Source organism: Stegodyphus dumicola, chromosome 1, assembly GCF_044657685.1.
Source record: "Stegodyphus dumicola isolate Sdum_Otavi_A_Nest chromosome 1, ASM4465768v1".
Lineage (NCBI taxonomy): Eukaryota > Metazoa > Arthropoda > Arachnida > Araneae > Eresidae > Stegodyphus > Stegodyphus dumicola.
Genome location: NC_140768.1, coordinates 16,102,544 through 16,115,706, shown reverse-complemented (window position 1 = coordinate 16,115,706; position 13,163 = coordinate 16,102,544). Strand labels below are relative to the sequence as shown.

The 13,163-nt window shown below is 33.0% G+C and overlaps 1 protein-coding gene across 4 annotated transcripts in view; it reads left to right on the top strand.

Moving 5' to 3' along the window:
- Window positions 1-13,163, top strand: part of LOC118203275 (solute carrier family 52, riboflavin transporter, member 3-A-like) — an 87,269-nt gene that overhangs the window by 65,158 nt on the left and 8,948 nt on the right. For all 4 annotated transcript variants that reach the window (XM_085813048.1, XM_035375549.2, XM_035375547.2 and 1 more), the window contains exon 6: window positions 9,766-9,996. In XM_085813048.1, coding sequence (XP_085669174.1) covers window positions 9,766-9,996 — 231 coding nt within the window. The remainder of the gene's footprint in view (window positions 1-9,765; window positions 9,997-13,163) is intronic.

The following is a 13,163-nucleotide window of genomic DNA, read 5'->3' as shown; positions in this document are numbered from 1 at the left end:
TTCTGGTCTAGTTTCTTATGGCTTTTTTTCACCATTTTCGTCAGCCTTCATTTTAAAATATATATTTTTTGCTTCCTATCTTTTCATTTTTTTTGTTTGTTTGTTTTCTCTAACAGAAGAGCGGCAGATCTGTGGAGCATTAGCATAACGGCCGAGAAGACCCACTGTTGTAATATCTGTAACATAATGCCTAGGTTGCACGTGTTTCGAAAACAGTCTTTGTCGAATAATATATACTCCAACTATCGAATATAGAGTTGGCGATTGAATAAGATTGTAAGAAATCCCTGATACTTAATGGGCGAAAGAGCAGATGAGAATATAAAAGAGAGATAAATAAATAAAAGCATGTAGGAATAAAATAACTAATAAGTAAAGTCATTTATGTGTTAACGCAACCACATGGAGCAATTTGACGATTTTTTACAGACGGAAAGGTAAAATTTACTGCGGTACAAATCTGTGCATGTTGGTGGTTTTCGCGACTTTTTTAAAAAGATTCTCAAACTGTTGATATTTAGCGTAAATAGGCAAACATTATTAACATATGAAAACTCAATATATCTTAGCAATTTAAAATGAAAATTTGAATTATCAAATTAGAATTACGTGATATTAAAAAATTAAAAAATATATGTTCTCCAAATCTTTCGTAATTTTTTTTGCTCTATTCTTGTGCCCATATACATAGCGGTCTGTGTTTGCTTAAAAAAAATCAGAGAATTGTAGAGACTCGGGATCGTGCAAACCTCGGCAGCAACGGCTATTTACCGAATGTATCCCTTCGTTGTTTCCTTTAGAAATTTCGCGGTAAAACTCTGTATTCCTGCTGGAATTTTACTACGGTTATCTTACATTGCTGACAAATTTCACAAAACCATATTTTGAAATTAGACTTAAGACAAAATATATCCCTGTTTATTAATAAAAACCATTAGAACTTAGAATACAATAAAAAGAACGCATACGAAAATGGCAACGTGGCTTGACTGAAGGACTGTTATGAGCGTGATTGGCTAAATAATGGTTAAGCGCAAGGTTTCCAGAACCTAACATATTCTGAAAATTTGCAACTTCTACTAAAGTGGTTTTGATAACATATAGGGATCTAAAAACTTAAGTGCATAAAATGAACGTAAATTGTACACACAGCATTGCAATTTCATAAAAAGTAGTAGTGAGATTGTGCATATGACCAGTAATTAAGCAAGACACAAATAAAAAACAGAGGAACTCAATGAATAGAGCAGAATAGTGATTACATTAAGATAAAATTACACGCCGAATAAGCATCAATTTAGAAGTTAAACAAACAAACAAAAAAAAACAGTTTGTAATTTTTATAGGACTGTTTTCGATGATTTCTACCGAACCGTCATCCTCAGCTGCCAAAGCCCATATGAACGAGATAAAATATACTGATTAGATAAGATAAGATAAAAGTGACTGGATATGAGTTAAGCTACTGGCGCCATATATTGATGAAACGAGAACTAAAATATAATTTCCCTAAAGGCAGCTGAGGATGATGGTTCGGTAAAACCATCGAAACTAGTCCTGTAAAAATTTGCAAATATAAGGCTAATTTTTGTTGTTTGACTTCTAAATTAATATAGTGATTACATAATAAACATGGCAGATAATGCTCACCGAAGACACTGTATTTTCAAAGATATGAATAGATGAATTAGATGGGATGCTTGTTGAAATACATAATAAACCCAGAAGGGGTAAATTTAGAAATGTGTATGTACGACATAACTTGATTTCACTGCACTGAAATATACTCAAACAGGACAAAACAAAATCGCAGTGGCAAAAATCTCAGAGTTGATGGTCATTGAAGGAGGTAATACGAATAACAGAGTGGAGGAATAAAAAAATACGTGTAGCATTAAAAAAAATGCCAGACAGTATATAATAAATTACATTAATTGATGCATGCATTAAAAATGCAAAACAAAATTACAGTAATGGAACCTGCCGGGAATTACACAATAAATAATTAAATACTAATAAAATAGATATATTTATAGAAACAAGTTCAAGAGAGTGGAAATGGATCCAAAGTTCCCATTGCCATTGAATGTTTATAGAAACTAATTTAATCCAGAATGCTTGAAATAAAACTGGCTATGTATTTTCTGGCCTACTGTTGTTACATTTACATCTGCGAGTTTGTGAAGATAATCTTTGGCAGATTTGGGGTAACTAAAAGGATAGTATTCGGGATCTCCGATTATAACTAACTGAAATAATATCATTTTTTATGCTCGGTCTGAATCTTGAGCTTCGCATACTGCTGCAAATGTGAAAATTCCTTAAAATAGCTTTAATATAAAGTTCTTCTAAAACTTTATTTCACAATTCTCCCGTCACGACTCACTGAAATTGTTTTGGGCGCTCTTTTAATGAATCTTTGCTGCGGTAAATGGGATCATTGTATCACGGGCATTCGTTAGGTAAATGGGTCTTGTAAACACTTGGTAAATGGGATCATTGTATCTCGGTTATCATTGAGCATTGTATCACGGCCACAATGTGTCTAAATTCACCACTGAGATTATATGTTGAATCTCATCTACCAGCGACACGATTTGTGATTTGCAACAGAATACGGCATTTTCCCGGAGAAAACCAGCTGATGAGCTTTCAGGGATACATACCTTTGCATTTGCAGTGATCGTAACGACGTTTGATCCCTTTGTTTTCGAAATGTTTTGTATTGTTTTGTTTTATACGGGCGCAGCCCTTCCGCCTGTTTTGTTAACCTTATGAAGAAAAGCGGGCGGAACCCTTTCAACAACAAACAACACGAGCCGGCCGTGTCCAAAAAAAAAAAAAAAAAAAAAAAAAAAATTTAGCAGCTTAACAGAAAGAAAAGAAAAGTAGGTTAATATACTAAAAAGAATAACACGCCACATAAAAACACAAAAACATTTAAGTTGTCCCTGGACCTTTGCATATAAAGTCTTTCTCTCCCTTTAAGGGTAGTTTCCATAAATTGAACGCTTTCAGTACGTTAGCTCGATCAATCAGAGATACCGATGACATGTTTATGAGAATTGATGACTTTCATAATGTCTTGTGTAAATTTTACTCCTTTTTTATAATTTTGAATCATTTCTCTTACACTTCCGATTCCATGTAAGGCTCTTACACCCCCCCGGTGAGTGTCAATATGCAGTCACCAGCAGTATCACATTTAAGGCATAAATTTACTCCCTGGAGATGGAATCTCTGTAAGTACATAGGAAAGCGTCCATGCATTGTTACTAATTGATTATAGTCTTTATCGCAAAACATAGGCATATTCTTCTTAATTGTTGCATTTATCAATGCAATGTGTCTTCTAGGAGACACATTGCATTGATCAGACCAGATTTTACACATGCGATCTTTCATTTTGCTAATTGTAACTTTTTTAGAATGTTGTAGATCACCTTCAGATATTCCATTCCCCCAGGGCAGCCTCCTTTGCCAGGGAATCCACCCTCTCATTCCCAATGATACCAATATGGGCCTTTACCCAATGAATATTGATTGACATTTTATATTTTAAATTCACATAATCATTTTTAATTTTATTCATGATATCATTTTTATGGTCCGGCCGAGAGAGGGCGACGAGTGCTGAATAGGCATCCGAATATATATGAACTGTACATTTATTGATCAAATTGGATTTAATCCATTCCAAGGCTTTATAAATGGCGTATAGCTCTGATTGATAAACTGAATTATGTTTATCCAGTATGTTTTCGAAATGTGAAATAACTCACTAGCAAAGAATTGCTGTACTTTAAATCGTCAGCCTCTGGTTCTAAAAACGAGTCACGAATTGTTCTGCATTGCGCAGTGTGACGGCAATAACGGCAATGAAAATCAAACCTGGTTTAATAATATTGTCACTGTACCATCCATCAATATATTTGTGACTGTTTTTTTAATAATGTTTAAGCTACAGATAACACATTACCGCTTATGATATATAAGGGCTAATGTATGTTCAGTAATAACTGCATCCGACGACTTGATTCTTGGATAGCCTATGTATTACCTTTTTATACTGTATTGCTTTTCCTCAAAGACATCATCTTTAATTAAGGTCCACTCAAGAACACTTGGCAATTTTTGTAATGAAACTCTTAGGATTTGCTTTCACATCTCGTAGATAAACGTATTAGTATAACTTTCAGTATGAAGTTAATGTTTCTTTTTTTTAAATGACTTTACTTAAATGAATCTGGTGCTTAAACCTCGTTAAGTTTACCGAAAAGAATAATTTACAAACAAAAAAAAAACATAATTATCTTGGATTTATTTATGCAAGAAATACAATCACAAGGAGGATAATAATTTGTCGCGTCTTTCAGAGAAAAAATTGCTCACATTTCTATATGCTTCCACTTACCATTTTCAGGATTCGTTTACTTCCGGATACATAAAGTGTTTCAAAAACTCAGAAATCTCTTCTTTGGTTTTTGAACTTCTGGTGTCAGATTTATTTAAACTGAAAATGTTCTTTAAATTGTGGGAAGAAATAGCTTTTGCCGCTATCAATACCCTGAGGAAAGGGAACTAAAAATGTCAACGGAATTCCAGTTACGAATCCTGCAGATATCAGTCATCCGAAGTAACCGGATCGCTGCTTTTTCTTAGTGCCACAAGAAAAATTAAGCTTTCTTTAACAGATTGCTTTCCAGTACAACCAATTCTTGCTTAAATAGTGTTATAACATATTTGTGAACATAATTTTAATTTATATTTACAATTCAATGTTAAAGTTATTATATATTTAGATAATATTTATAATCATTATAAATTTAGATACATTTAATAATTAGATTTCTTCACAGTGACTTTCACAGGAATTTGTGAATGAATAAATCCTTCATTTCAAATACATTTATAAATAATTTAATAAATATTTACGTATTTTATTAAAGGCAGATACATGCGTTTTGCAAGCATATGCATAAATACCCATACATATTTCAAACTTTTCATTTTCGGCATGTACAAATCTTTAATTTATGTGCATTCACAATCTTTTTTGAGTAAAGTAATTTACAATAATTTAGCATATACCTTAAAGTTTTACATGAGAAATTTGTACAAATATAATTTGAATGAAAATTACATGCACTATTTTAACACCCATTCAAAAGTCAGTTTTTCTTCGAAATTCCTTCACAATCACATCTCTCTTTTTAGGCAAATAGCCCTTGCATGGCTTACTCTATTTAATAAAAACTTAACCTGACCTATGTGCCTAATTACAAATATTCTAACATGCACAATTTTATATTTACAATTAGCCATCAAGTTTCAAACTTTTGACTTAAAACACGTTTTAGGGTGCATTCATTATCCAATTCAAATCTTCTAGTAAAGATATTTTGGTAAAGCACTCAATGCCTTTCCTTTGTTGACAAATGTTTTCACCTCCGTCGATCACCCTATTTTTAAATTCTTAATAAGCTGTCTTTAAGGTGTGGCACGTTCACATGGTCACATCATTTTGACCGCACACGGTACTTTCGAAGAATTTGTAAATGCATACATCTTCTGTTCCACACATTTGTGTAAAACTGTATATAATTTTACACAAATGCGTGGTTACAAATCAAGGAAAAGTTAACTTATTGGCACATCTGTGTGTATATTTATGAATTTTGACGAGGATTGCAGCATTTGGTGGTAATTTTATTTTTTAATTAACCCAAATAAGTAATTAAACCAAATAAGTAAAAAGTATAAACCCAAAGTGATTATTTTTCAGTCATATAAAAATAAAATGATGTATTTAAAATGAGCAACTATATAGCCTCACCTCTTAAAATTAAAAAAAAAAAAAAATACATGTTACAATAATATATCGATGACAAAAAAATATTTTATTTAAAATATTTGGGCGTTTGGAACGTAAAATAAAAGTAGTGAATTCTCTGTCAAGGGTATGGAAAGACTATACAATTTTAAGGGTACCGTAAGATATTTTTATTCTTTGAGCATACAATTTTTGCTAAAATCTGTATTTTGTAGTTCAACAGCTTAGAATTTTATAAAACAAATTCATAATCAAAATCGCTGTTGTTAGTTATCGAAAAATAACCAAGATATTATAATAAAGTTATTATTACCATCAATAATAAAAGATGTGTTTTGCGTAAATGTCTTAAACTATACAAATTGCAAATAGGGGACCGGAAAGTAATGTCGTTTCTGCGTGCGCACGTCGACAACAACATGCTAAGGGCAGAAGTGGAAGCAAATCCATGTCAACCACTCTTAACCAACCTTGGTCGACCGTCCAAGAGTATTTAAAGCAGATTGGAAAAATAAGCAGGTGTTTGAGTCCCCTATAATCTGTCCGAAGAGAACAAAGCCACCCGATCCAATCACATGCAAAGTATTGCTTCAACGGCACGATACAGAACCGTTTTTTGATCGCTTGATTACTGGAGACGAAAATTGGGTTCTATATGATAATGCAAAATTCAAAAGGCAGTTTTAATAGGAGTTACAAAGGGTTTGCATCCCAAAATGGCGCTTCTGTGTGTTTGGTGGAGTATTCGCGGAATTGTTCATTTTGAATTGCTGAAAACCTGGACAAACTGTTAATGCAGATCTTTATAGTGAACAATTGGATCGAGTGAACCAATCTTGAATCGAAAAATATCCGGCGACTGTCAATAGAAAAGGCATCATTCTACAATACGACAATGCAAGACCGCACTGTGCAAGACGGACACTGGAAAAAATGAATTAATTGGAGGAATGAATTGAGCATCACACACCATACTCGCCCGATATTCTACTTCGGATTTCCATTTATTCCGATCCCTACAACGTTTTCTTAGTGCCTGAAAATTTGAAAATTTGAATGAAGTCCAAAATGTCATTTTGAGATATTTTACTCAAAAACCAATTGATTTAAATCGGTACGGGGATTGAAAATCTGCACACTACAGTTATCAAAAGGTTGTTGATAACGAGGGTGATTACATTATTGATTAAAAATAAAAACGTGTTAAAAATTTACGTGAATTTAATGTAAGAAAGCGACATTACTTTCCGATCCCCCTATTATTATACATCACGCAATGAATGTTTCTTTTATACCCCCGTCCCGTTTTTCGATTTGTATGGAACTATCGCTTGTCGAAGTACTATCAATGGGAGCTTCTGAATGTAAACAAAAAACACCCCATCTGGAGACCGAAGCCTAGGAGCAGAACTTTACTCTTAGGCCAGGTTTGTCCCCTCCTTCCTTTTTTACCTCCATGGTGTTTATCATAGATAAAACCGCAGGGCGATTCTAAAGAGCCAATACTAATAAAAGTCAACCACAATAATCTTTTCTACCCAAGACGTTTAGCTTCGATATGTTCCTAATAAGTGCGCATCTTTTTGTTTTTTATGTAAACCTTATAATCGATATGCTACCATGATCTTAAAAACGTTCTATCTCCACTTTTGCATCAATTAAAAGAAGGAAAATCCTAACTTTGAAGTATGTCAGGAATAATTTGGTGTGAAATTTGTCAGCATAATGCTAGGGATCATCTAGCAAGTTCACGAAATTGCAACAATAAATTTGCAAGTCTCCCCTCCTGTAGACAGTTTTACGTAAATTTGAGAATCATTGATAATTTCAATATTTAAACGAGTTAAAAAAGAATTAGAGTATTAAAAGTTTTAACTGAATTTACGTCTTTCGTGATCCGGTTACGAATGAATTCAAGAAAGAATTGACAAAAAGCATGGCTTTTTATGACGTAAATGAATGTTTATGACAAAGTGAATAACTTTAAATACCTGGTTGAAACCCAGCTGGCCCCAAGGGTTGAAGAACTTCATCTGCAAAATGTATGCTGTGGAACTGCTTATAGTATATGGACTTAAAAGTTTAGCCACAAAACAAGCACTTTTTTTAGCAAAATGTGGATGCAGATAGCCTTCTTGTCTAAGTAATTCAATTTTGGGTGAATGCTACCCACTCTTAAAATTGTGACAGTTTGAGAATTATTTTTTTTTTCATTTTCCAGTATCTCATCGTTTAATAATTTTAGAGGAACTGTTTCAACTTATAAGAAATCCTTTGTAGCTTTTAATGGATCTCACAGAATACAGACCTTCTTAACCATTAGTCATTTTAATACTGTCTTAGTCCAAAAATTCTTTTCAGAGAATATGGATAAAAATATTTAAAAAAATATTTGCATTCGAAACTTAGTTTAACTTTTTTATAAAAAAATTTTAAAATAGAAATATATTTATGAATAATAGTTCTTGAAGACACAAATATCATTAATCACATTTTCTGAACAAAAATCAAAATCTGAAACAGTGTAAATTAAAATTAGTTTATGTGCATTTCATTTATTTATTTTTTAATAATCATTATCCTTACTACTTCTAATTTATTTATGTTCTGTATATTTCTTTTTCCTCCTTGTAAAGAACGGTTATATCTAGTTACAACAATTAATTATTACTTCAACATATATTATTTTCAATTTGCAAAAGAAGTTTATACGTTTCATTTCCTTGAAAATATATTTTATAAGAAGAACGCCATTCAAGGTTAAATTTTAAACGGTTTTAAAGCAATTAACTTGTAAGTATGTCTTAACTTCTACTTCTAAAACTAATAGTGATGCTTCTTAGTCTAAAGCTTATGAGTCGTATATAGTACGTTTTCATAGGTTGAAGGCAACTAAAATTTTAGACCCTTTTCTGTACAGTATAAATACTAAGGTGGTGTGGTGTATTTAATTATGCCAAAGCACACTAGGGCTATCTGCCTAAGGGGAGGGATGCCTTTCGTGGAGGACTTTCTAAGGGAAACTGGCTCGTATACACGTTACACATGGGGAAAGCCACGAAAAACACCCATGCATCCAGCCCGTTCGCGGGATTCGAACCTCGGACCGAACTACCAGTGTTCAGCGTCTTTACCGCTCGGCCGCTGGTGGGCCCATAAATACTAAGGATTTCATTTATTAAATTGTAAAATATCGGCAACTTCTGAAAGCAAACCATGCTAATAAGGTTAGTGCAAAAAATATCTAATCCGGCTCTAAATTGCAGTTTAATAGTTATTTCAGCATTGAATTTGGCTAATCTTTGGAATATGGTAACAGGTAGTTTGGCGACATTTGGGTAAGGCGATAAAGGTTACTAGCCAGGACTTTAGCAGTGTACATGGATATAGTCAAGAGTGTGCGCAATGCCATTTTTGTGCAATTCTGGGATGTTTTTTGAAGTGAAAATAGGTCGACGTGTACATGGATGATACCGTGTATGTGCAATTCGTAAAAACGCGGCAAGCAGTGAGCGATTCTGCACTTTGTCCCGATTTCGCACCTAATCTTCGTCATGATTAAGCACTTTTGTTCCATAAAAGTTCTAGTATAAGCGTAATTCGGCTAGCGGATTGTTAGAAAAAAATGTTGGAAATGTTGAGTAAAAAAAAAAAAAAGAAATATGCCTTTACTTCGTGAAAACAAAATGGCGTCCAAACAAAAACTAGCAGGTTGCTGTAGCAGGGTGGGTGGCCAAATTTTTGCCAAAAAATCGCCAAGTTACCATAATTCAAAGATTAACCTTTAATGTTTTATCAAGAAATTTTTCATTTTTCTTGGAATTAAAGTAACAACACACATTTATTAAGTTTTCGAAAGTAATTTTTCCAGTTGAAGTAATTATGTTTGAATTTTTAGCAAAAGTAAAACAAATTTTTCATTTGACTTGCAGCCATACAGCTGCCTTCCATACGGTGATGGGCCGTTTCATACAGCTGTAACACTTTGCGGCGTTGCATATCCTGCAGCTTGTCTCCTGGCCATGTTCTGGGAGATCAGATCAATTCCATCCCTCTCTTGGATATCCATGGTCGCCACTCTCGTCTCGCTGTACGCTGTAGTGACAGCAGTAATGTCACCTCACCCGCCACTCTTGGATTCGGAGGTCGGACCTCCGCTGGTAGTAAGTACAAAAAAAATCTTCATTTATACATGGAATTCATATAATGCCCTTGTGAGAATAAATTAGCAACTGCATCGATATTTTTTAATAAAAAAGAGACAAAAAGGGTATATGGTCCTTCGGCTAGAATTTAGGTAAAGAATATTTGTTACTCACTCTGCATTCAATTTTATTGTTTAATATAATTAAAACTGATTTGGAACGAAGATCGAATTCCTCATGTAAGTACATTGGATTATAAAGTTTCTCTTAAAGCTGTAACTTTTAAGAAACGATGTTTAAACAGAGCAGTAAAACAAACATATTTCTTATAAAAAAGATCATTTAGGAATTAAACTCAGCTTTTAACAAAAGTATTTAACACATTTTGTATGTGTTTGGTTACGCTGTAGGAGCTTTTAAATATTCAGGGTTATTTTTTATTTTGTTAAACGCCGAAATTACTGATATCTCTGGATTATTAGTAGTATGCTTGTCACAGAAATGAAACTAATTCTGCAATGGGAAGCCTTGTATGGATTAACTTTAGAATTAATAGAGGACGTAGAGTTTGGAGAAGGTCAAAGGACCTCCCAAAGGCCGAAAAGCGAATCTCTTCTGACTTCTTGTATTTTATTTAAGGTTTTAGAAAGAAGGTTGTAGTTGAATGATCTGGAGCTGTTCGCTCTGGAACGATGTAAGATCGTTCTTAGATTGAAAATCGAAAGCCGATCCTGTTAATCTATTTCTGTCCTTGGCTGATCCTTACGTGGTGCAGTAACAACTTGCTATAGTATTGCTATTGCTATAGCACGCAACAAAATGCTATTGCTATACCAAATGTATGACAGATGCAGGACATTAAAAAGAAATCATTCTTAATTTTCGAATCACATTAAGCTTATTTCGAAATTTCGCCTGTACCCACTGGTCATATGAAAATTTAAAGTAATGCAGCGCAGTCACTATTATCAGAAAGATTTCTGATGTAAAATTTTAAAATTCGTCTGACGATGATTCCAGGAAATGTGTGAGAATGGAATTATAAATACGGTAAAAGAAGTTCTTCGAAATCTTTCCATCAACTTCTTCCTGGTGTTCGGCCATTTAGTTACTGGATCTTGTCACTTCTTGCAATCATGTTTTACTTGTGATCAGCTTAATTACTTGGAGATGATGAAGTAACTGAAGTCGCTCAAAAGGAGATTAGAAGTGAAGCCGAGTAAAAGGAAGTCGAAATAGATGCTGATATGGGAAATATTAGAATTTCTAAAATGGAAAAAAGCTTTAGATGCTTTGAAATTGCACTATCCTGGTCTTGAATCATAATAAACTATTTACGTGCGCAAATGGCATTGAGATATTTATAAAAATAAAATAGCTTGTTGGATAAAACAGTATTGAACGAGACATAATTTTTTTAAAAAATACACACTCTTGACAGTGTTTCTTTCATTTCATTGAAAACATAAAATACTTTTAAAGTAAAATTCTCTTAAGGGGACTCGTACACCTTAAAACCCATAAGATCTTCGAATATGTGACTGTGGCAAGAATTGGGACAAAAATTTTCGTCATGTTTCCACCTTGCGCGCACAGTTTAAAACATTCTGTTGCATAATGTAATTCCATATTTAATATATAGCTTTTATAACATTTGTAAACTACTGTGAACCAAAAATTCTAAGAATTTCATGTTAAATTTTTATTTTATTTGGAGTCGAGTTTATAAAATGCATTTTATTAAAAAAAGTCTGTAATGTTTTCATCCATAAAATTTTTTAATATTAAAATATTCATCAGATTTTAGGTTCAGTTAAATAATAGGACTCATATAAAGAATTCCATCCAATTTCAAGTATGTACCATTAGCCATTTTTAAAATATCGTGCGCGCAAGGTGGAAACGTGACGAAAACTTTTATCACAAAGTGGATTAAATTACGAAAATATCTGTGGCAACACAAACTTTCTGCTTACTACTTTTCAAAGCTGCTATTTTATGTAGTCAACTGTAAAACGTTGGAAGTAATTGATTTTAAAATAAAGAAAATATCCCAATTCTTGCAACAGTCACTTATTCGAAGGGTGTCGAGGTGTTTAAGGTGTATGAGCCCCCTTAATGCCTGAAAAATAAATGTATATTCATTGAGATTATATAATGTAACGATCGTAAATAAACAATTCATTTGAAGTACAGTAAACTCCGCATTTACTAAGGCAATACTGGGAGAAACGTTTACCAATAACTACACACACACAACACAAGAATAACTTATTTTATATTAACAAACCATTAATAGAAAAATAAAGTTAACAATTTATCTATATTTTCAGACAAATTTAATATGGAGAACAGGTTCATGTAGTTATCAGAATTTAATCAATACTGAAAGCAAAAAGAACAGGTTGTAAATTGTGGAAGAATAAGCATCATTAAAAATGAAGAAGCTAAATAATATTAAAGAATATAAGCGAGTTGAAATTCGCGTATAAACTGGTTGGCTAAAGCCTTTTCTTTTATGTTGCACAATATTTATAGAATCTGGATTATGTTCACTTGAATTATGTTAGGAATAATACCAATTTCAGCATTATCATGTAATTTACTATCTTAAATTCTCATGACTTGTGATGGTAATTTTTCCTTCGTTTCGCATTAAAAGGAATTTTCTACTTTATTTTATTTTGATAGAGCCCAGTTAATTCGCAACTCAATTAATTTACTGTCAGTTAACTGGAGGTTAATCATATTTTAAATCCGAATTAATCGATGATCTTTTAGTGTTCCTCCCTTTTATTCTATGTGTTGAGGAGCCTAGTGAGTTGAGGAACTATGTGTTGAGGAGCCTAGTGAACTACTAAACGAATAATCACTTAAGTCCAAAAACAGAAACATAAACTCAAAGAAGGGCTAATGACCCTTCATTTGCTCCAAATAAAGATATATAGTCGGCCCCTTTCTCAGGGCGTACAACAAAGTCTCCACTTGGGCTTAAACACAAAATGTAAGAAATAAGAACTAACTAATGACTAAGTAAAGAAATTTAGCTAAAGCTAACGCAATTCTAACCTAGTTGGCCCATAATATTAAACTATCCAGCGTAGCTATCCAAAGGCACTAATACGGCCGAACGTATTAACGCTTAGAGAGACGTGGCCAAAAGGCAAAAGCTCTCTATTCAGGAA